At 47.3% G+C, this 25,470-nt stretch overlaps 1 protein-coding gene across 1 annotated transcript; it reads right to left on the bottom strand.

Annotated features, from left to right (window-relative positions):
* Nucleotides 1-3,490: 3,490 nt before the first annotated feature.
* On the bottom strand, nucleotides 3,491-25,011 carry TMED10 (transmembrane p24 trafficking protein 10). Its single transcript, XM_067533051.1, has 5 exons — nucleotides 24,722-25,011; nucleotides 18,706-18,826; nucleotides 13,868-13,941; nucleotides 6,176-6,302; nucleotides 3,491-5,754 (listed from the first exon to the last, which is right to left on the bottom strand). Exons 1-5 carry the CDS (start codon nucleotides 24,944-24,946, stop codon nucleotides 5,633-5,635), a joined length of 669 nt encoding a protein of 222 aa, XP_067389152.1. The 5' UTR covers nucleotides 24,947-25,011; the 3' UTR covers nucleotides 3,491-5,632.
* Nucleotides 25,012-25,470: the final 459 nt, after the last annotated feature.

The following is a 25,470-nucleotide window of genomic DNA, read 5'->3' as shown; positions in this document are numbered from 1 at the left end:
GATTTGAGTCTGATACAGGTTAATACTCTATGCCTTTCCCTTCATGTATAGAAACTATTGCATGTACTGGATCCAATAGAAGTGCATTACATTGTACCTGATGTAAGGAGTGTCCACTTAGAATGAAGAAAATGCTAGGACCCTCCAACACAAAGGTTTAAGTCCAGCATTTAATAGGTTCATAGAGGTTAAGTCCACAAAGGAATATTAAATCATCTGGTCTGACCTCCTGTATAAAATAGGCCATTACATTTCACCCAGTTACCTCCGTATTGAACCCAATAACTTATGTTTGGCTAAAGCATGCCTAGCATTTGCAGGAATCCAGGTAGAAATTGTAAATCCAGCAGAAAAATATAGGTGTTTTTAACATCTACAACCCATCTATGTGGAACTAGCAAACAGCGCAGAAATCCATGAAGCCTTTTCAGCATGAGGCTTTATTCACATTTATTCTTTCTATATATTATTTGTATTGTAGTAGCACCCAAAGGCCTCAACTGGGATCATACTAGCACTGTACAAGCACACAGGAAGAAATCTTCCCTGCCCTGAAGAGTTTAAAATCACATCAAACTTTATAGACTAAATTCTTTTCAGTACATAAAGACTTAGACACATACCCCTTTATGCACTGAAAATAATTAATCAGAAATCTCTTTCTGGCACCCAGTTTTATCCACATACAACTTTATAACTGAAATCAACTTAAGCTCCTAAAGTGTCTTCTGTTTCTTTCTTCTCTTCCCCACCGAAAAAAAAGAATTTTTCAGCTAAAAACTTTAGCTCAAAGTTAAGGTTGCCAGATAACCTAAGTATGCTAAAGCTATATGCCAGGTGTGTTAGTTAATAAAGTATGGAGATAATCTGTCAAGATAGTGCAGATACAGAACGTAAATCGTTAGGGATTTCTAATTTGCCTTCACTATAATGTCCAATTATAATATGAAAATTCACATTAAACAATCCAAATATCATACCTATCTTGATCCTTTTTTCTCATTGCTCGTTCTTTCTGTGCTAGGTTGACTAATACCATTTATTTAATATTTTTGGTATGGCAGGGAATTCCACAGTACGTTTTGCTTTCTGGCCCTCTTTCTCCTCTTCCCAATTCCCCTCTGAGGAGCAGAGAAAGGCCTCTAAAGAAATGAGTCCAGAAAGATAACAAAGATTGTTTTTATGGAGAAAAAAGGGAGAGAGCAGCTGGTTATGATACATTGTTACAGAGGGAAGCAGAGGGGAAAAAGCAGAGAGGGCCCTGAACTGCTGTGCTCTTCACAGGCTAGTAGGCTCCATTCTCTCCTTTTTACTCCCTTCCCTTCTCCTGTAAAAGATGCATCAGTCCCAGGTTTGCATGCCCTTCTTCCCCAAAAGCACTATTAGCTCCAGGGCAGTTAAGTTCCCACCCTCAGAGGCTTCTCTCTGCCCATTAAAGGTAGACGGAAAAAGGTGCAGAGCCTGAGGGCCATCTGGGCCTCAGGAAGGCAAGTGCGTTGGAGGCGTAGGTGGTAACAAAGGAAGTGAAAGGTAGGATCAGCCTAAACCAAGTGAATTGGGGAGTCCACCAACATTATCTGAATTTGGGGAACATTGGCAGGAACCATCCCTCTTTCTCCAAACCTTTTTTATCCCCTGAGATGGCCAGGTAGGGACCCACTACCCTTGTCTCTAACAGATTGCCAGATGGGTTTATTTGATTCACACAGCAAGAAAACATGCTTAACATGTTTTAGTTAAAAACCATTATCTACCATCAGTTACAGCACACAACAAAACACAGGTGTTCCACATTGTGGTTATTTACCACATATTTTGATGGCTTGTGGGAGATGTCTGATATGGTGAAGGATGTTAATTTCATAAAAACAAATAGAGCAGCTGCAGTAGGTATTCTGTATGGCACACAGAATTTGCCCTGACATAGGAAGAGAAATGGAATATGTGAGGATATATTTTAGTTTAAGCAATTTTAGATAAAATGTTTATGTACTGTCTAAATAAGGTAATAATGGGTAGTCATGTTCAGTTAGAATGGGTGGGTGGAAGAGGCCTGGCAATGTCTGTCTGATGCAATTTGCTTCAATAATTAGATCTACTGGTGATGTATTTGTCACAAGTAGAGATGGGCCCAGACCCAAATATCTGAGCAGCTCAGCTTCAGCCCATTGCTCAAAAGTGGAACCGAATTAACAAACCACATCAACACACTAAGAACCTTGAGGCAATTCAAACCCAAATCCAAACTATCCAGATAAGAGAACAGCTGTATGTAGTGATTATATACTTACATTTTTGCAGAGAAGTTACACTTTATCTGACAGTGCTGAGAATTTCCCTTCCTGAAATTTTGAACAGCAGTGCTGTCTACCTAGAGTTATTTATTATTATTCCAATAGCAGTCACAGGCCTGAGCCTTATTGTATCAGACACTGTATAAACACAGCACAAAGATGGTCACAAGCATTTAGAATCTGAGTACAGGATGAGAGGACCTAGACAAGTGCACCTGGAGCCAATGTTGAACGGTCTGGCAGCAATTCTGGTGATGGGTGCAGCATGCACACCAGAAAGTAAACTGCCATAAAAGTATGAATTTTATTGACTGCAACAGCACTTCACTGGAGAGAATGGAAGCTCTCCTGAAAACACAAGTCTGAAAATTGTTCCTCTTCTCCAGCAAAGCCAGGGGTGATCTAGAGAATGATGCAGCAGCAGTGGTTGTGAGGGGAGTTAGCAACTACTCATCTCGCCATGTGGGGCATCTAGGGAATGGTGCAGAAAGAGGTGCTTGCTTCCATACTACAGTTCCAGCATCTCCCAGCAAGAGGTACAGGAGCACAGCAGGAGAGCATGGCCTGAGCAGAATAAGGAAATTGCATAGTAGTCACTCCATTCAGTGCGTATTTGTCACGCACATGGGGCAAACCCATGTTTGGGATTTAAAGTTCCCTCTGTAGAACAGACCTGAAGTTAACCCAATTTCTCATCATGAATGGGAATTAATTTGGACTGTATGTCACAGAGAACCAACAATGAGATAGGGAGCCTTTCACCTCCAGAGCACCAGCCCTGGTCAGTTACCAGCTGAGAGTTATTTGGTGAAACCCTTTGATGGTCTCAGTCCAGTTGCATCACACAAGATGGCCCCCTCAGATCAGATGGCATAGTTAGTACAGAGGGAAAGGATTTAATAAACCCGAGACATTGTCCCTGTTAGAGGTGGTCATTCTAGGCCTGCGTGCTGTACCTCTTCTGCAGACTGAAGGCCTGCAATTTCCAGACCCCTTTCAGCAGCCCAGAATTCACTTGCATCCTTCAGATAAATTTAATTTACAAGCAATTACTGAGTTTAGAGTGGAGGAAACTACAAGACCCTTGACGTGCTGAGGCTTCCTGGGTTCCCTGGCTAGCGTGCCTGCAGTGAGGAGTGCAAGGAGTTAGTGGAAATGTGGCATGAAGTGGACAAAAGTCACACAATTCAGGAGGGTTATTTTTCCAGAGGAAACTTTATTTGAGAAAAATGACAAAATCCCCAGACCAATAATTACAGGTAATTCTGTACAAGTTCCCCCGGTCTGTTCCCCGGTTCTGCCACCACAAGAGCTAAGAGCAGAGACAGAGACTAAGCAACATCAATGTGACAGTGCAACAGTCATCCGGGTGCAATGCTAGCCTCACACTCTCATTTATGTAAGAGATCTCACGGTGCCAACTTAGTGAAGGGGTGAGCAAAAGTAGAGACAGACGACGCTTCCAAACATTCTTTTCATTCTCACCATTTTTAAACCTTAGCAGATCTCCTACAGGCTTCAGACTGTGGGAAGCTAAACTACCTGTAAGTATCTCTTCTAGCTCAGGCCTCACTGCTGTGGTGTTGTAACAGCTTCCAAGTGCTTAGAGGGATATAGCAGGTGGACCCTGGATTCTGAATAGAGCTATTAAAAAAGCAGAAATTGAAAGCAGTTTGGGTGCTTGCAGGTAGAACTAACAAGATCAGGATCTTGTAGGTGGGGCAGGGGGAAGAGGGAGTAGTGAGGAAAGAGCAGAGACTAAAAGATACAGGATTTCAGGACAAATGGTGCAAAACTCCAACATGTCTAACGGATTTAGAAAACAATGGAGGGACTTTCAATTTTCTCCTCTTCCCTCACGTCTGCCTCTGGGCTTCTTTTAATAGCAGAAGGATAAAATCAGACTAGAAAATATTTCATGAAATAATTTCAAAAAACACTAACACAGCTTTGTCTGAGTGGCAGGGAGACCTCTGGGCTGGAAGGACAAGGGATGTGTGACCAGGGGCTAGGCCCTGCTGGGAATTTTGCTCTAAGAGAATGCAAAGAAGATGGAAGAATTTTCATCATGCTGCCCAGAAACCACTGTGGGATAAGTCCAGGAAACGAACCTACCTGGTTTTCTCCAGCCTGGCCTGTTTAATCCAACACCATGCTGGAGGCAGTAGGACTACAAAAAGCCTCTTGCTCCATGCAGCACAGCTGCTCTCACCAGTTTATGGGAATCCCCAAGACATTTCTGTCACTGTCACACACTCTTGTCAACTCAAAAGTTCCTCAAGGGGTATATCCATGTTCCCACTGTGTACTGTACTCCAGCTCATCTGCACTCCCTCGGCTCCTCTGAATGCTAGCATGTAGGGCATCCCACACGACCCCAGAACACAAAGCAGGGAATGTCATGTACAGGGGCTGACGGTCCAGCCAGCTATACTCTGCATTAACTCTAGCAATGTCAGATGAGAAGAGGGCCTCAAAAAGTTCCCAACCTAAAATACCCCTGTCCCAAAGACAGGCCCAAATCTGTATCTGAGCAATGCCTTCTGCTTCCACACAAAGGTCCCTCAGTGACCAAGCACTTTCAGGGAACTGCTGCATCATTTCAGAAAGAGAGAAGGAAATCCAGGACAAACACACGGGGACAGGGTAGCGCTGACTCTGAATAGCTTCTTTGAGTCAGGCAGGCTTCTCCTCTCTAGGCTCAGCAATGTGTTGCCAAGCCTGTTAGCTCCCCTTCCTCCAAATCCAACCCTTAAAGGCCTGAATGCATTGACCCATCAAAGATTCCAGCTCCCACAGGAAACACCAAGGTTTATGACAGAGGCTAAAGCTCAGTGCCCCCTCCCTGCTGGTACTGGAACCCCTGTCACTGCACCAAGCTCCGTTTGCATAAGGGTTGGGTTCCAGCACATCAGAGCTTGGAGTTCCCCCATCCCCAAATTCTAGCTGCATAGCATCCAATGGCTTAGCCAGTTCAATTGGCTCAGAGTAACGTGACAGTCACAGACAGATGGGAGACATCTCCAAGCTTAGAATATAAAAGGAGAAAAGACAGCATGCAAAACCAACTGCAGCTGTCATAGAAACATACTTTTTATTTCATCACTGCCTTAGGAGTCCCCAAACCCACCAAAACCTCCCCCCCCCCCACCATCCAACAGGTGGTCAGAAGCCCCATGGTAGCCTCCAGTGCTTATACTCCCCTCCCCTCTCAGGGGACAGTTCCTCCAGAAAACCTCCAGTCAGCATATATATCTGCAAAATGGCTCTGGAGAGCCATGGCTGGGTCCCAGCGGTGTCCAGCTGGGTTTGAGATGAGGGGAAGGAAAATTGCCCCTTTACTCAATCAGCTTCTTGGCCTTGAAGAAGCGACGCAGATAGAAGACCTGCCAGGTGGCTAGCCCGATGAGACAGAACATGGAGAAGATGCTGAAGTACAGGACCCGGGTGTTGGTCGACTCTGAAACAGACAAACCTCAGATGCAAAGACGCTCAGATGCTCAGAGTCAGGATAGAGGAACCTCTTGAGGAGGGGAAGGTCTCCTAGAATTCATCTTCCCTCATCCCTGCAGAATTTCCATGGTGAAATTTCAGATTTGGGGGGACGGAGTGGGGGAGGGAACCAGGGACTGAGCAGATGCAGCACCAACATGAGGCTATTTGCCCATGGCAGAATCATGAGCATTGTGAGGTAGGGAAGGAACTGACTTCTAGAGAGGAGTGGTCCTCCTCCCAGAAGTTTAACGGTCTCTTGACAGTGTGCAGAACAGACAGCGACAACTGTAACTGCCTAATCTCCAAATTCTGTCCCATTAACCCAGATGTAGTGACAGTAGAGACCTTACAGCTGCAATCCTCCCTCGGGGTACATGGGTGCTTACCATTGGTGTCCCGCATCTCCTCCTCTCGCTTCTTCATGTAGGCAAAGTCATTGACAATGGACTCAGAGAGGTCCTCCAGGCGCCGCAGTTCCACCTCCAGGGGCTTCAACTTCTCCACCTTAGCAATCTGTTAAGGGGAGAATCAGTGAGTCACTGAGCTAGAAACAGCGGCCCTTACACGGGCCTAGGCAACCAGGCTAAGCCCATTCTTCATCTCATCAGATCTGGGGCATCTCTCCCTTAAGATGGTGCCCTCTGCAGGCCAGAAAACCACAGGCAACCCCAAAACAGTGATGTTCTCCACATTGTTACTCCATCCACCGCATCCACTCCCAGCAAGACACCTATACCTGCTCCTGCTCATGGCATGAACATTGCATGTGTGTGCATGGATGCATGTATTAAGCACATTCCCTTCCGAATCTCCCTTGTTCTAGTTCATTCACAGTTGGTTTCTGGGGTCTGGGCTAGTGGAGTCTGCCATGTGGCTGAAAGTTATAAGATAAGTTACAGATGCTTGTGAGTGGTGGTGGGATAGCTCCATGCCAAAGGCCTGCACTCAGGCCCTACCCACATGCTGCAGGAAGGGTAGAGAAAAAAGACACAGGAAATTCAGTCACAAAGCCTATCCTGGTACTGCAATAACTCCAGGGTTGAAAATTTAAACACACCAACTCAGAAAGTTCTAAATTCCCCTTCCCAGAATCAGTATAATTTGACTACATTGTACTTAAATCTCAGGCGTAAATGTAAGCACACGCAGTATGTGAACACGTTGCATACAGCGGGCTGCTGGGAACAGGGTGGATAAAAATTGTTTATTTTATTTTTTTTAATTTATATCTGATTTTTTTAAAATGTAAATACAGATTTATTTTTTAAAATACACCTATTTAAAATTAAATTTTAAATTATGACAACCTATATTAAGGCCTAAAGTTATTATCATCTATTAAAATAATTTAAATTAAATAAGAATATTAAGCAATACGTTTGCTGCCAAGTTGTAAAGAAAATCAAACCACCGAACGGATTGAAGACACTGGCTAGGCGGCACCAGGAGCCAGCTTTTGACTGCAGTAGCCTGTTCTGCAAGTGCAGAAAGAATATTTTCTTCATTTCAGGTCATTCACCTAGTACAATTCAGTGACCAACTCATTTGAAGGTAAGAAACTGATGGATATATATATATATATATATATATATATATATATATATATATATATATATAAAAAAAAAAAAAAAAAAAAAGCAGAAAAACTAGTTTTCCCTCTTCCAATCTATGAATAAAAAACTAGGCGTGAGAGGAGGAGATCTACTAGTTCTAAAATCCCGAAGGACATGGTGACCAGAAAACATCAATTCATTAGCTACAGGTAATATTTCCTTTGTTTAACAAATGAGTTAGATTTAAATGCAAAACATGTTTTCATAAACTTTTTTGTTATGTACCCAGAACATTTAAAATAATTTTAGTTAAATAATAAAAATTTAAAATTTAAAGTACTATTTGTGCATTTTTAACTGAATTTGAATTTTTATCCAAACAGAACCAGACAGAAATTAGAAGTAAAAACTTAATCATCTAGGAAATAAAAAAGGAATGATGCATTTCTTAACATAATAAAAATGTAAAAACCAAGAATCCAAAGAAATGTAAGTTAAGCTATATAATAATTGCTTAAACATATGTATAGATACAGTGTATCCTCCTGGTTAGCAAAAAAAGGTACCAAATTTAGTGTAAAGGCTATATTTATTTGCAAATCAGCATGTTTTAAAGGTTACCAATCAAGGAGAATCAAGCTTTCTTTAGGAAAATAACTAAAAAGTAAAAATGCAAAACATGCCTGCTGATTTAAATAATGATTAAAATCAGTGATTTAAATCAATCAGCTCTGGTTGGAAAGCAGACTACATTTCTTGTCTTTGCGAAGTTTAAATTCTCCACCCTAGTATAACAGTAACACAAGTTCCTGCCCTGAATTCACATAACTATGAGCAAGTGACCCACAATGTGGGGCAAAACCCCATCTCCCCAGAGGTAAGGCACTGGGAAATCCAGTATGAGAAGGCATGAGAATCTCTAGGGAACAGACCTGGAGGATCCCTATGCTCACAGATCGGCCTGAATGCTGTGCACTGTTCCTGCCAGAGTGACACACAATTACTTGCAGAAATAAATGGTCAGAGTGTATTCTATAGCTCAAGCTGTTTTTTGAGCAGCCAACAGGGGGAACTCAAAGCTTGGGAATTCTATAAGCAGTGGCTTTTAAAAAAAGTAGTAGTAAGACAGGGTGGATTTAAAAAGATATTTAGAATCAGACCAGTATTAGCTAACTGATCATTTCAGTAAAAGGCCTTATGCTTGCCCTGTGTGCCCTTGGAAGATTCCTGCCGCCATCTCCTCCTCCTCCTCCTCCTCAATTAATCCCCTTCCAATACGGGGCCTATAACACACAATCTTTCATAGTAGCTTTGGGTACTTTTACACTGCAATAAAAACCCTCAGTCCCAGGCTTCAGAGCTCGGGTCAACTGACTCAGGCTCAGGCTGTGGGGCTAAAAATTGCAGTGTAGAGGTTCAGGCTTGAAACCCCCAAAAGGGGGGGGTGGGTCTCAGAGCCCTGGCTCCAACCCGAGCCTGAACCTCTGCACTGCAATTTTTAGCCCTGCAGCCTGAGCTCCACGAACCCGGAGACAACTGACCAAGGCTCTGAGACTGGGTGCCACAGGCTTTTTAATGCAGTGGAGACATTCCCTCAGTGACTAAATCACTGGTCAGATGCCTAATGAAACAAGTCTGGAAGTGAGTGAGACTCAGATGACTTCCTTTAAGATGTTGCTCTCCACATACAGAACTGAAGGATGGCGAATATGAAGGCTCTGCTGGATAAAGCCTGGGCTTCTCACTGGGCCAGGCCTGCACACCCCTTTAGCCATACTTGATTGAAGGGGGTTAACGGGTCACTAAAGGGAGACCCGTTAATCCCCTGCAATCCTACTAATATGCCCAGGGCCTCTAGGCACCCACCTATCCATCATGATGTCACTATTCCATTATTACCAAGCCTGGCTGCTCTGAGGGCTTGTCTACGGCAGGGATTTTTCAATGGTGCAGTTACACGGGTGCAAACTCCTACCTAGTTGTGCGGCACTGGTGTGAAAGTGACTTGTACTGGTGCAGCTTAGCTGGTTTGAAACTGGAGTAAGCCACACCAATGCCAATCACTTTTTTACACTGGTGCAACCCATCTATAATTGGAACTTGCATTTTATCTGTGTGACCGACCCCCACTCCACCCTCCGTCCCCACAATCCTGCCCATCCACCCCACTCCTTCTCCCCCCCAAGACTTAAGCAGCCACTTATTTTTGAGGTAAGAATTTAATTTGATTCACAGTTAAAGGAAAACTGGAAGCTGAAGTTTTGTAGAAGGCCTTGATTGGCAGCATATTTCAACATGAGGGGCAGTAGAAGAGTCATTTGAATCCAGCTCTATGTAATTCACAAACTGCACACTAGGGGGCAATCCTTCCTCTGCCAGCTATGACCAAGCCCTTCTTCTTGTGTTGTGAATAGGTGGAGGTAATGTGTAGTGCTGAGAAAGGAAAGTGCAGAAGGGGCCCCAGATACTTGTGTGGGTACTGGGTGCCCAGCTTCTTCACCGGCCCTTGCTCTAGGCCAAGAAAAGTCCTCACAACAGGATATAGGAGCTGCTGAATCAGGGAGTTTCCCAAGTCTGGAAGCCCTATTTTCAGGTATTAGAATCATAGAAATGTAGGACTGGAAGAGACCTCAATACGTCATCTAGTCCAGTCCCCCGCACCAAGGCAGGGCTATTATCTAGACCCTCCCTGACAGGGGTTTGTCTAACCTGTTCTTAAAGATCTCCAACGATGGAGCGTCGCTAGGTAATTTGTTCCAATGCTTAGCTGCCCTTACTGTTAGAAAGTTTTTTCTAATGTCTAACCTCAATCTCCCTTGCTGCAATTTAAACTCATTGCTTCTTGTCCTGTTCTCAGTGGATAAGGAGAATAATTTATCACCCTCCTCTTTATAACAACTTTTTATGTACTTGAAAACTGTTATACGTCCCTCCCTCAGTCTTCTTTTCTCTAGACTAAATAAAAACAACTTTTTCAATCTTTCCTCTTATGTCATGTTTTCTAGACCTTTAATCATTTTTGTTGCTCTCTTCTGGACTTCTCCAATTTGTCCTCATCTTTCCTGAAGTGTGGTGCCCAGAACTGCACACAACACTCCAGCTGAGGTCATGGCAGTGCTGAGTCGGGTGGAAGAATTACTTCTCGTGTCTTGCTTACAACATTCCTGCTACTATTATGGGAATGCTGCTTCAAGCTCTATTTCAAGCCTGCCTGTTGTGGGATTAAGCAAGAGCCTTCTCCTCTGCCACTCCAGCTGCTAGCACCTCTCCTTGTCTCTCATCCTTTGGTTCCTCTCCTAAAACAAGTGAGGGATACAGAGCCGAGGAAGGGAGGATTCTGTATACTGAGTAAACACAGGGCTGTTGCAGGGCTCCCTCTCGGCCTTAATGCCAAGCTTTGCCAGTGGGGGGTGGTTAGGGATGCCTGCCCATCCACACTCTGCCTTGCATTCACCATGGGGTGGAAATCCTGGGGCAGACTCTTAGCCCAAGTCTATTTCGCAATGCCTAATCTCCAGGAGCATAATCTGACCTATACATAGATACAGTGAGCCAGCACTGTCCACTTCAGAGTGGATAGAAAGGAGGGGCAGTGACTTCTGCTTGTGGGAGAAGGGGAGCCTGCAACTCCTTTGGCTTTCTGTATGGGAACTGCCTCGGCCCAGCTGTGTGCATCAAGTTAAGGGCCTAACTTGCTTCCCAGCAGGGAAAAGGACGGTCTTGTGCTTGAGGTTCTGGACTGAGACTCGGGAGATCAAGATTCTTTTCCCGGCTCAGCTACAGGCTTCCTGAATGTTCTTTGGAAAGTCCCTTCTCCTCTCCATGCCTCCACTCCTCATCTGTAAAATGGGGATAATACTTCATTTCCCTACTTTATGGGACTAATGGGGGGATGGCAGGTCCACAGACCCTGGGGCAGAAGGGCTACCCAAATCTGGCTTCCTCCCCAGTCACACAGGCAAAGGCACTGCTGGAGCCAAACCAACCCAAAATCCAGTGGCATGTGTCCATGTGTGATCAGGGCAGCAAGGGGGGGTGAAGTCAGCTTTTAGCTCTACTCCCAGCACAAAGCCTCTCTCCAAAGTGGCCCAGTAGCAGGGATTTAAGAGGACAGGGGATGGATGTCTGTGAAGGAGTAGGCAAACACCATGCTGGACAACAAGGGGGCTCAGGCAGCTCCGCCCTGCCACACCTGCAAGGAATGAACAGGCTTAAAAGGGGAGCAGAGCAGCTCCCTTGTGGGCAGACCAGGGAAAAGAATAGACCTTCAGCTCCTGAGGAAAGGGCTGACTGAAGGCAGGAGCTTCGCAGACAACCACGGCCTGAATGCCCCTCCCTGAAGAGAGTACCAGATTTTGACACACATTGAATGGGAATCATTCCCCTCTACATCTTATTAACTCAGTTTATTTGCATTAATTCCCATTACTTTTTGTTTACAGACTACCACAGAAAGGGAGAGATTTTAAAGTGACTGGACAGAGCCCAAATTACAGAAAGAGGCAGCCCACTGAAAAGGCCTTAGCAGCCACCCAGCAGCAGACACCCAGCAGGGAGAGACCCGGTACGCCACGCCACAAAGAGGCACAAAGCAGTTGGTCCACTCCTTTACAGTGTCCTATGGCAAATTATTACCATAAGCACAAGTCTGAGGGGAAGGTAGCTCTGGGAGGGAGGCCAGGACAGCAGCACTTCCCCTCCCCAGTAACATTGCTGCAGACAACAGGTGAACCTTGCCAAACTGCAGCCAAGTCCTCGCCAATTTAGCGAATTAAGCTAAATAAGTAAGTGCCATCTGTAAAGCTACTGGAGAACGTCCACAGGAGGTTTGCACTGGTTCAACTACATCAGTTGTGAAACAGTGTGACTGTAGTTCAATGGGTTCAATCTGTGTGTGCAGACCAGCCCTCAGAGAACCAAAAGTTAGAGACTGCAGGAAACCCACGAGATCTGATTGCTCCACTACAGGGGCCCAGCCAGGATCAGCCTCGACAGTTTCTCTGTGTCGGACGTGTCCAGTCTCATTTGGCACATCCCCAGCAAGGAGGATTCCAACCCACTCCTGGGCAGATGATTCTATAGCTTCCGGCTCCCATGTTCAGGGCTCGTTTGCTGATATACAGCCTAATATTCTCCCTTTCTTGGGCCTGCTCTACATACAATTTTTCTACCTATTAACTATGTCAGTTAGGGATGTGAGGTTTTTTTGTTTTGTTTTGTTTAACTAAAATAGTCATACCAATAAAACTCCAGTGTGACAGTACCTCATGCGGTGTAGATTAATCCCCTTCCCAAACAGGAATAAGCTATACTAGTATCTTTGTACTGTATAACTGTGTCCACATTAGGAGGTTGTACCACTTTGGCGACACCAGTACATTTAAAGTAGTACAACTTGTATGCAGACACAAGACCTAAATTTCATCCCAACCCTCCTAGTTACACACCCATGTACCACCGTAAATAATTCATCACCATGCATCTTTCAAATACACACACTGTTACAGTCCCACCTAGACACATTTACCACTGATCACTGGTTTGCTCTTCTCTAAGTTCAGGATAATTTGTTAACCTCCAGGTAGTAGGTGCCCAGAACTGGCTGCAGTGTCCCAAGTGCAGTCAGCCCTTCCCGCTGTAAAGATGTGAGGTCTTTACCTACGTACCTCAGAACTGCACTAATCCTTTTTGCTGCCATCTCATACTGCCAACTCCTGCCTGATTTGCTGCCCATTCTACTCCCTGACTATTCCTGTGGCTTTCAGTTTTTATTACAACTGAATACATGCAAGAGCCTTCCCCAGCTTACAAATGGCCTTCCCAGGCACCAGCCCTGCAGGGGTACAAGCCGGAAAACACAAGCTTAGAAAAAACCTGGTTAACAGTTTACAAGAAAGCCACCAAACTTCACCCATCCCCCATACCAGCTAGTGATTGTCCCAACCACCAGGGAACTGATATCCCATGTCCAGGCTCCAAAACTGGAGCCCAGCCTGCAGCATGGAGCTAGGCCTTACATGAACAGCGAGACTCAGTCCTCATCCCCCATACTGCTCAACATGCCTCAGCACTTCAAGCCAACCTGCCGGTTTGTAGCTGTTCTGATTGCAATTGTCCCTGGAAAGGCAGCTGAGTCTCATGGGAAGGCTCTGGATCAGCACCTCTCATGGCTGTGAATGGAAATTATAGAACTTCACATTTAGGAGGATTTGCCTTTTCCCTCCATTACCCTCTGCTGTTGGGGCATTGAAAACTACTGGTATCAGCCTGTTGTTGACTCCAGTAACTAAACATAAAAGCCAAGTCATGCTGGCTGGTTGAGAAACTTACACATTGGACCTGAGTTAAAGCAGCAAGTTTTTTTAGATTTCCACCACGAGGCACTAATGGAAGCTCCCAGCTGCAGACAGGCTATCATCATGGCTGGGAAAGCAGTTTCCCATCACAAGCCCCCAGATCCAAACAGGGTATCACGTGAGTGCTAGGAAGAAGCTCCAAGGTACCGGCAGCAAGCAAGGGACATACCTCCTCATAGTTTGTTGCTTCCACTCCATGCTTCATGTCCAGGATCACGAGCTGGTCTGGCATTCGCCCCGTTCCTGGAAGTGCAATGAAAGGATTCATTGTGTGCAGCTCTCAAGCTGCCAGGAACTCACCAACCCTCCCACTGGAGAGAGACATACAAAACCCCTCCTCTGCGAGATTCCAGCCAGCTGCAGAGGCAGCACAGTGCTCCTTAAAAATCACAGGAGCTTCTGAATGAGCCCTGGCTGACGGAGGGACAGGCTCCCAGAGATAATGAGAACAAGCTGTAGCTAAGAGCATTGGGCACGCAGGACACAAGCCACTGCCAGGCACCAAGCCTGTTACAGTGTGCCCAAACTTTGAATAGGGCTTCCCAAGGCAGAGGAGACACAGTCACCTCCACTCAGCTGACAGGCTAGAGACACACAAAGGTTATAGCCAAAAGCCGCATCAGGGAGCAGGGTACTGCAAATATGGAGGGTGACAGCCAAAAAAAACAAGCCAGGGGAGCCTAAAGCCAACAGGCATGCAGGGCTACAGCCAACTACCACATCTGGGAGAGAGGAGGGGAAAAAGATCATAAGTATACAGGATTTTCCAGAGCATCTCATCTTTCAGCCACATCGCGCTGTCTGTTCCACCATACCACCCAACTAGGAAGTGTTCACAGATATGAGAGATACCGCCTGTCCAAATACACTGTAGCCTAAAAGAAGGTGCCTGGAAACCACAAGTTCTGATCTCACTTCTATTGATTGTGCACTTCAGAGTCCTTATCATGGAGCACAGTGAAGGCTTCCTTAGGAAATACTCAAGTATCATTCCCCCAATTTACAAATAAATTAAATGCAGTTGCACAAGGTCACATCAGGCAGAGCTCGGAATATATCCCAGATCTCTAATATAACAGGCACAAGCTACACTGTCTTTCAGAATGAATATGTCTAAGCTTTGTGTTTGCCTATCTTGTCTCTAACCAATTAGATCTAACCATTAGATAACACTTCCCTCCCAAAGCCGAGAACAAAATCCAGGATTCCTGCTCTCCAACACTCTACTGCTGCCTAGCACAAAGTTGTATAAACTCCCTGGCACTGTGTGTGTCTTGCATCCTCTTCCAGTGGCTGTTCCACACTGAGTATAAACTATTCCCCTAGCTCAAGGGAGAGATGTCTCTGCTGTGGATCTGAAGGCACAGGATTCAAACTTGGGGGGGGCGCCTTATGGTTACACAGGATGCATTTTTTTTCTAGTTTTTTTTTTTTTTTAAACAGCTCAATATAATTAACAGAGAAGAACCATCCTTAAAACACAATTAAAAACCATTATCATCTGCCAGTGACACCACCATACGCAACAAGCCCTGGTGGTTTCACATTTCAGCAACATGTCACCACCCATTTTGTTTATGTCATGCAGACAGATTTGGCAGCTGAGAGGTAGGGTGGGGAGCTGCAGCCAGACAAGAGCTTTCAATGCACACAGATCAGTGGGGTTTTTTTGCTTAATATTTAAATTACAGATGTTTGGTTGGGGTTTTGGGGCCCTCAGGCTGAGGTGAGGAGAGCGAGAAGCCTGGTGGACAGGGCAACAAACCTCAAAAGGTGAGATGAGGGGAGAGCCACCAAGCAGCAGAAAGAGAGAGAGAGCTGACGAATGTAAAAAGGGTGGGGAGCAGGCACTGTGAGGGGTTAACATTTTCAGGGACTTCCAGAGGGTGATCCCCTAGGGGGCTGCTGGGCCTGAGGCACAGGGTGGCTTCCTTTGGGTCGGTCCCAAGGACCTTCAATAACTCCCTGCTTCCTCTTGCAGCTAAGCAGTTGGTGGTGTCAAGAGGTGAAGTAAAATCCACAATCATGGGGTTTTAGGGACTGGGAGTCCTGATTTGCTCTGCCCAGCTACCACAAAGCCCTTTGCAAAGATGGAGCCTTTAACAAGCCACCCCAGAAGAGCTGCTGAAGCTACCTCCAAGTGGGAGGGAGTAGCTGGGCCTGTGGCAACTTCTCCGGGGTCCACAGAGCTACTAATGTGCCAGATCAAAGCAGAAACATGCAAGTTAAACTGCATCTCTCAGACGAAGCTGTTAAAGGTCTGCACTCCCCAAAGGAAGGTAGGAAGAGAAGAGGCTGCTCCAGACAGATGTGGTCTCTGCACTTCTGAGGAGGGGGCGCTGGGCAGAGACAGAAGGAGCTGACCCAGCGCCAGTCCCTCAGAGAATCTAGCTGACAGACGGGAAATGTGGCCAGCTCCCCAAACTGGCCTTAACAGTAATTCTGGCCTAAGCCTTGCAATGTGGCAGTTGTGAGACCAGGGCAAATGGATAAAGTTCAGCCCAGAGTCAGAATCCCCCCGCACCCTCCAACAGGGAACATGCTGCACATACCAGCCATTCCCTCTCAGGCATCAACTAGTGTGAGGAGAGGAGCACTGTGCGCAGAGCACCAGGTAAACGAGGGGCAAGACCCTCCCTGCCTGGGGGAGAAGGCAGGAAACAGCCTGCCATACTCCACCCACACTTAGAGGAGTTGCTAGGAGAGATCCCCGGGTCTGGCAAGCTGCCCTGTCCCAGATTCCGGGGCTCTGCCCAAGGAGATGATCTGCCACCTCTCACTTCCTCTTCCCTATTTCTGTGGCTGCGGGTTGAGAAATCCTAGCTGCTCAGAACCCACCTGGCCCAACGGCTCTGTGTGTTTCCTCCAGCAACAGTTCTGCTGCCCAGCTTGCCTGCCCAGTGAAGCCACGGCTTTGCTAGTAATGAGCTCCTCCCTGGCTGCAACCCCAGCTGGGGCTGCTCTGCTCACAGATGTCAAAGGGGTCCAGTAGGAAACCCCTTAACAGGGGTGCAGGGAGAATCAACCAGCTGAATTAGCTCAGCAAAATTCAATCAATTCCCCCAGAGCTGACATTCTAGAGGAGCCAGGACCTTCCTCTCCAAGAGAGGAGACCTCACAGCCCTGGACCAGGGCTCCCTACCCCAGTCACCCAGTCTCACAGTGCAGCTAACTAGCTTTAACACTCCCTTTGTACCCAGCTCTATGAGTGGGGAGATTTAAGTGGTTGTCCAACTTGCAATGTGCACTGTTTGGAAGGTCTCAGGCACTAGGCTCTGGAGCATGGGGAATAGGGATTCCTGATACTTCTGCAGAGCCGGGCACCCTCAAGTACAAGCCCCTCAGAGAGGACTCCAGGGACAAGTTCAGTTGAGCAGCTCCTGGGCACCCAACTTTGGAGTCACCTCAGTCACTGGAAAGTCTCTGAGTGAAGGCTGCACCTGGCTGTACTCTGCCCCCATCACTAAGGAAATCTCTAAAAGAAACCCACAGTGACACAAGGGAGCCTGAAAGCAGGCACTTAAGACCGTCAGAGAAGAACTGTGAGGGGCTGGGACCATGCTAGGAACTCTTGCTAGCAGCTGCAGGAGCATGAGTCTATGCTCCATTAGAGGAAGAAGCCTTGGAGCCATGACACACCAGACTGTGATTATGGAAGCTAAGAATGGGTGTGGGGGATCTGTTGGGAGACTTCCCAGGAAAAGTCAATGATGTGGGTGACTCACTAGGGGGCAGTCTCCCAGATGAGTCAGCATTGTCCCCAATACCCCAGAGTAATACTATGGGGATTGTGCTCCTGGAGAAGCCACCCTTTGAACAAGAAGTAAAAACAAAGTCCCAGTTTGGTCAGGATGTTGGTTATAACCCCGATTCTTATGCAACATAGGCACAGGATCTTCAGCATTACACAAGAATCGGAGTGTTACAACCTACAGCCTAACCAAATCCCAAGCCAGGTTATTGTCTGCCTCTGGAAAGCCCTCCATTTCAGCTAGTCTGAAACGTGGTGCAAAATAGCTCATCCATCCTACACCAAGATGCCTGCGTTTAGATAGAGGATGGAAGTGAAGCAATCTCTACGACCAGTCTGCAAAGCACTTTGGGATCCTTAGGATAAGGCATGAGAGGAAGGGGATCACAAAAGGGGAACCACTGCAGTAACGTTGAGAAGAGTTGAGCACCCCAAGTCTAAGTAAGGCTACAGCAGGGATCGAAGCCCATCCCAGACTGGGGATGGAACCCACTTGCCTGCTGGTTTTCAGGGTGTTTGTGCTGAACTTGATCCCAGCTACTCAGCAGAGTGTGACGCATTTGCCACTCTCTCACAGGAAATAGCAGCCCCAGTGCTCATTAGGCAACTGTCCCTGCAGCACGACAACAGGACTGACGTCCGGTTCACTTCCCCTTCCTTCTGTCAATGATCCCTCAAAGGAAGGGACACCCTGTGCAAGCAGAGGCCACTATCGTAGGGTGCTGCACACCCTCTGGGAAAGGGCTCCCAGCCTAGCGCAGGGTGCACCCAAGAGAGGGAACACACCCCACCACCAAAGAGGAAGAGAAAAAAGTGGGTTAAATGGAGAAGATGAAAGGGTGTCAGCCTACTCTGTGCTGCCTGAATTGAGACGTGGGGAGAGACATCGTGGGAACAGCAAAAGAGTCAGCTCTGCTCTCTTTAGACTTCTGGGATGCTCACCTCCTCCTACAGCCACTCTCACAATTCCCTGTCAGTGACACATTCCTCTTGTGCCTCAGCCTGAAGGATCCCAGAGCGCTCTGCAGACGAGCCACAAGGATCGTTTCACCCCCAACCCTAACGTAAGCGGCAGCTGTTCAGCACCGACAACACTAAACTCCTCATCCCAAAGGATCCCATTCCTCTCAGCCTGAAGAATGCTTTGCAAACTGGACTTTGAAACTGCTTCACCTCTACCTCTCACCCAACATACTCCACCAAGGACAAGAAAGAGGGAGTGCTGGGAGCAGCTGGCAGAGCCTTTCTGCACTCACCCACAGGGAGCTTGCTCTCGAAGCAAGCCTCGAACATGTCATAGTCTTCAGTGGTGAAGGCGAACTTGCCCTTAGTGGCATCCTCCTTGGAGTAGAGGATGTGTCCAGTTGAGTCAGTTATCTGTAGGAGAGACAGACAGCGAGAGTGGCTCAAGCACAGTCGCAGATAGGAGCACAGTCCCTCAATGACACATGGTCACACTTAAACTCTTCCTGGGCCTCTTTAGAGTTTGCTGCATTTTGCTTCCATTTCAATTCCTCTCCTCCACAGGCTAGCAAAAACTTTGGGCTTCTAAGATCTAATTTCACTGTTTCTCTGAATCCCTGTTTATTGCCTCCTTAGCTTCTCCTTATATGCTAGAATTGTAAATTCCCAAAGCAACACTCAGCAAAGCCCAGAGATACTCTGGCTCCTACAGCGAGAGGTAATGAGGGACAAACAGGACTGACAGAATTGCAGAAGGGGCACATGTGCTCCACTAGATGCCAAATGCCAATATGGCCTGAGCTGGGCAACATTTGGATGCCTAGGTCTGTAGAAGTGGCACTTCACACCACAGCTCAGAGGCAGGACTGCAGATCAGACAGACTTCATACATAGAAGGAGTAACTGCTAATTTGTGCTGATATCACAAAATGATTTCGGTTAGTCCTATCTAGAGAAGATGCTAACAAAGTTACATTAATTGACAGCACAATGGCAGGTGCCACTCAGGAAAGACATCACTGCGCACAGCTTAATTAAAACCTCTTCTCAGCATGCAGCAGTGTTTTAAAAAAAGCAAACAAATAGGCCAACTAAGGAATGGGATAGAAAAGATATTGAAGGTTTTAATGCCATTTTACAAATCAATGGTATGACCTTATGTGGAATATTATTCAGATATGATCGCCCTATCTCAAAAGATACACCAGAAATAAAGGGGGGTGGTGATGATTAGAGGTCTAGAAAGTCTTCCAAATGAAGACATTGAGACGTTTGGGACTAATTAAAGAGGAGATAAGAAAACATGAGGAGGCACACAAAACAGTCCATGAAATGGAAAGGCAACATATTTACAACTGATCAAAGGAAATACTTTCTCTATTAACACAACACCCAATTAACTCCCTGTCAAAGGATATCATTGAGGCCAAGAGCTTAGCAGAATTCAAAATAGGTTCTGCTCTTTATATGGATAATGAGAATAACCAGGTTCATGAGACAGTATAAAAATAATAAGGGACATAAACTGTTATGCTTCAATCATAGGCCATAACTGGCAGAAGGTTAGGAAAAAACTTCCTCTGTGGGCAGGTTATTCCATAGTTGTCTATTATGGGGTTTCTTGCACCTTCCTTGGAACCGTATGGTACTTGTCAGCATCAGAGACAGGATGCTAGACTAGATGGATCACTGCTCTGGTAATGCAGTTCCCATGCAGAGCTCCATCTTAATCCAAGCAGCTGAAAGACTACTGTATACTTGGTCAGCTTCTTGGTTAACCTACCTCGCATACCATTCACAAAACTACTATGATTAACCAAACTCAGATTATACAGGATGACACTGTTCTGAGTCTGCATGCTGGAGTCTGGTAGAAAAAGTAAAGAAAAGGGCCTACATTAAAGGATCCCTTGTATTTGGAGTACTGCCCTTTAAAGTTGACTGGGATTCTCACTGCTGTGCTTTGGGGGAAGCCCTGAGTGCTATCTTTCCATAGAAGAGGTTGTGCAGTACGCAGGCCTGAACCCTTTTTGCCCTGTCTCTAACGCTAGTGGTAGAGTGCAGAGAAGTAGCATTTCAGACAGTGCAGCTCTGCTGACTGCTTCCATCGGTATTGAATACTCATCACTCACTCAGCCAGACCCATTACCCATCAAGCTAGGCATGGGGGGAAAGCAGCTGATCACTCAGCCAACACTCTTGTGGAAGGATAGCTAACCTGAAAGGGATTCTTTTTAATGTTCAAACGTTATTTACAGTAATACCATCCCCTACAGATAAAGCATTGTTCTCTGTCTTGACAAACAGCCCATCAATTCCCCACACTGCCGGCTTGAACAATGAGACAGCTGCATGTGACCAGGCCCCAGCCAAACGTCATCCACCCAAAAGCATCCTCTGCAGCCAGCTGGCGCATTGTGCAGATTCCTCTGGAACAGAGAGTGCCACTGTTAGTGTTGGGATTTCACAAACACCAGCTCAGTGACAGCAATCATCCCTGAGTACAGCAAACAGTAACTACCAACCTCCTACACCCTGGTGGCCCAGTGCTGGGAGCCTGCTCTGACAACCTGACCTTCCAGTGCTGTGAGAAAGATGCCACCTGGAGACATCCCGTCCTAAACAAACTCTCCCGCACAAACACACCCAATGGAAGAGGAGGTCATACCTAACAGATGGGTTCGCATCCTTACCACACAGGGGTTGGCCACAGCACACCTACACGATCAGAGAAGGGGGCAAGCAATGCCACAGACTATTACCATGCCTGAAGTGCTGCAAGGGGGTGAGGATGATTTTTAACTCAAGCTTGTTAAACATTCTAAAAAAATATATCACACTACCCTCCGCCAGTGATACTAACCTTAATGCCTCAGAAGACAGCAAAGCCAGACTACAACCCTGGCACAAGAGTCAGTGCTGCATCAGGGCCCTTGCTGGTTTTTCTGGGGCACAAAAAAGTCTCAGACTATTGCTACATTAAACAGCTTAAGCGGCACCTGTAAGCTCTCTAGTGTAGCTGCTCTACACGGACAGGAGAGAGCTCTCCCATCAACTTAATTAACCCACCCCTGAAGGAAAAGCTCTCCAGCCGAGATAGTGCTGTCCACACCAGCGCTTAGGTCGGTGTAACTTATGTCGCTCAGGGGGTGGCTTATTCACACCCCTGAACAACATAAGTTATACCGACATAAGTGGTAGTGTAGACGTACCCTCAGAAGAGAAAGTGGAATGAGGTCTACAAAGGACAGGCAAGCAAAGAACCAGGACACTGGATCACTGTGTGAGACCAGACAGAGGGGAGAGCACAGAGTTCTATAAAGGTTGCAAATCACTAACCCTGCTTGTATAGGGCTTTATAATCCACCACACCACCATGAACTTTGTATAGCCATGTGTTATCAGAAAAAGGACTGCAGAAATATTTCAGAATTCTTAAGCCATTTTGTAGCCATCCTTCTTACAATGAATCCAACTGTCCAGAGCTGAGGCAGAGAGAGAGAAAGAGAGAGAGAATTTAGGCCAGACCTACAGTAAAAAGTTAGGATGACCCAGCTATGAAACCCAGGGGTCTGAAAAATCCATACCTCTGAGCGACACAGTTAAGCTGACCTAACCCCCAGCATAGACAGTGCTAGCTCAATGGAAGCTTCCTTCTGTCCACCTAACTGCCACTTCCCAGACAGACAGATTAATTAAAATGACAAAAGAACCCCTTCCATCACTGAAGCACTACAGTGGCACAGCTGCAGGGTTTAAGTATAAACACAGCCTAACATTTAATAAGAAATTAAAAATTATCTAAAAGAGCCTTTCTAGAAATAAAAATAGCATAAGTGCTGATATCTTGGAACCTTCCTGGGCTAAAGGTAGGTGTTGTGTCCCCCACCGTGAAGCAGGGAAACTTCCCTTTCCAATGGGATAATGCTCCTGTTTCTGGCCCCAAGGATTCATACGATATTGAACTTAAGTCTATCGCAGTACCAGGAAAATTTGTTGAAACTATAGTAAAGAACCAAATTATCAGACACATAGATATAAAAAATGATGGGGTCTAAATTAGCTGTTACCTCTCAAGGAAGAGATCTTGGAGTCATTGTAGATAGTTCTCTGAAAACATCTACTCAGTGTGCAGCAGCAGTCAAAAAAGCTAACAGAATGTTAGGAATCATCAGGAAAGGGATAGATAATAAGACAGATAATATCATATTGCCTCTTTATAAATCCATAGTATGCCCATATCTTGACTACTGTGTGCAGATCTGGTCACCCCATCTCAAAAAAGATATATTGGAATTGGAAAAGGTACAGAAAAGGGCAACTAAAATAATTAGGGGTATGGAGCAGCTTCCATATGAGACATTGATAAGACTGGAACTTTTCTGCTTGGAAAAGAGATGACTAAGGGGGGATCTGATAGAGGTCTACAAAATCATGACTGGTGTGAAGAAAGTAAATAAGGAAGTGTTATTTACTCCTTCTCATTACACAAGAACTAGGGGCCGCCAAATGAAATTTATAGGCAGCAGGTTTAAAACGAACAATAGGAAGTATTTCTTCACACAACGCACAGTCAACCCGTGGAACTCTTTGCCAGACGATGTTGTGAAGGCCAAGACTATAACAGGGTTAAAAAAGAACTAAATAAGATCATGGAGGATCGGTCTATCAATGGCTATTAGCCAGGATGGGCAGGGATGCAAAACCATGCTCTGAAGTGTCCCTAGCCTCTATCTGCCAGGTATCTGGCGTTGGCCACTGTTGGAGGACAGGAGGCTGGCTACCTGGACCATTGGTCTGACCCAGTATGGACGTTCTTATGTTCCTACGTTCACAGATTCTCACCCCTTCTGGATCTCAGGCACGGAAAATTAGGGGAGAAAATTCCACATGTAGGAAGAAAGAAAAAGTGTTTTTCTGGCAAATTGATTAAAAAAGTAATGCCACTGCTCAGGTGGAGGGGTGTGTGCTTGTGAGGTTAAAAGTGACCCAAAAGAGGACAAGTTGATGAGTGGAATGCAAGCAAGGCTGTCAAAGCTGCATTAAAAAGGTAGCTTATCACATGGATGATGTATGTGTACTATTCATGCATACATTGCTTGCCCTTAACCTTAGCTCCAACTACCCTTTCACATCCTCCTCATGCTCCTACTTCTGTTCTTTCTTCCTTGCATGGAATGCCCTCCAAGTGCCAGTGCACCAAACTGCCACCCTCGTCTCAGTAAATCTGCCTCTAACACCCTGAGCGATGGCAAGAAAGGCACAGTCTCCACATAACGTTATCTCCATGACCCTCTTCTCAATCTCTCCATCTTATGCACACCCAGAGTGAGTCTCAGTGTGGCCCTGTTTCCGTAACACTCTTCCCAGCTGTATTCCCACTGTGCCAGGTGAAATGTGAACCCCAACGTGGCCCTGGCTGTGACCCATCCCCCCAGTGTGCCATGTGCAGAGAGAGAACTCCAACGCAGCTCTGTTCTCGTGACCCATACCCCCAGCGTGCCACATGCAGACAGCAAGCCTGGCATCACTGGGTCGCTGTGACCTATCCCCCCACTGTGCAGAGAGTGAACCCCGACATGGCCCTGCGGCTGTGACCCATCCCCCCTCACTGAGCCCCATGTGCAGAGACTGAACCCCGACATGGCCCTGCGGCTGTGACCCATCCCCCCTCACTAAGCCCCATGTGCAGAGACTGAACCCCGACATGACCCTGCGGCTGTGACCCATCCCCCTCACTGAGCCCCATGTGCAGAGACTGAACCCCGACATGGCCCTGCGGCTGTGACCCATCCCCCCGCACTGAGCCCCGAGTGCAGAGCCTGAACCCACACATGGCCCTGCGGCTGTGAGCCATCCCCCTCACTGAGCCCCATGTGCAGAGACTGAACCCCGACATGGCCCTACGGCTGTGACCCATCCCCCCTCACTGAGCCCCATGTGCAGAGACTGAACCCCGACATGGCCCTGCGGCTGTGACCCATCCCCCCTCACTGAGCCCCATGGGCAGAGACTGAACCCCGACATGACCCTGCGGCTGTGACCCATCCCCCCTCACTGAGCCCCATGTGCATCGACTGAACCCCGACATGGCCCTGCGGCTGAGCTCCTGAGTGTCCGTGAGGACTGAGGGGGATGTGCCCTTCCCTCCGTGTGCCCCGCACAGCCCAGCTCAGGGCCGAGTCACCCCGCCCCACCTCCACCCGAGCAGGCCCGGCCTGACCCGGGGAATCGCTCCCTCGCCCGGACCCTCCGCGACGGGCCATGGGGCTTCACCCCACCCGGGCAGGGCCGCCCCGCTCCCCGCACCTTGAGGTTGGCGGACGGGCCGCTGGCCGCCCCCGGCGGGACCCCGATCTCGTACTCGCCGGTGACCAGCGTGTCGCGGTGGATCTCCTCCCGCAGGCACTTGCGGGCCTTGCCCGGCAGCTGGAAGGAGATGGGCCGCGCCGGTCCCAGCAGCAGCAGGAGCAGGGCCAGGGCCGGGCCGAGCCGGGGGCAGCCGGGCAGGGGCAGAGGCAGCGGCAGCGACATGGCGGCGGATCCGGTCCCCCACAGCAGGCCGCGCTGAGGCCGCGCTTCCTTTCCTCCCTCACCCCCCCCCCACCATGTGACCCGCCGCCGGCCCGCCTGCGTGGGGCGGGGGGGGAACGACACTTGTGCTGGGGAACTGGGGATCCAGTCCGGGGAGACGACAAAGCCGTGGGGATCAGGGTTTGTGGGGGGGAAGGGAAGCAGGGTATTAGGGAGAGCGCTCGGGGCGGGGGGCATTAGCAGTGTAGTGAGGTTAAAAGTTGAAGCTGCCAGTGTCCAGAGGATAAAATAGAGCAATGAGTCCCCCAGCCACCAACTAACTGCCTGACCCAAGGAGAGAGAGAAGACATGCAGGGTGGAAGGGTCACATCAAGTCCAGCCCCCTGCACAGTGGCAAGACCAAGTCAACCTAGACCATCCCTGATAGGTGTTTGTCCAACTCCAAACTGTTCTGAAAAGCCTCCACTGATGGGGATTCCACAGCCTCCGCTGGCAGCCCAGAGCTTAACTATCCTTGGAGTTAA

Source organism: Emydura macquarii, unplaced genomic scaffold (assembly GCF_026122565.2).
Source record: "Emydura macquarii macquarii isolate MOO-44397 ecotype Brisbane River unplaced genomic scaffold, CSIRO-AGI_Emac_v2 contig_374, whole genome shotgun sequence".
NCBI classification, from domain to species: domain Eukaryota; kingdom Metazoa; phylum Chordata; order Testudines; family Chelidae; genus Emydura; species Emydura macquarii.
The sequence above is the reverse complement of the archived record's forward strand: the minus strand, read 5'-3'. Positions and strand labels throughout refer to the sequence as shown.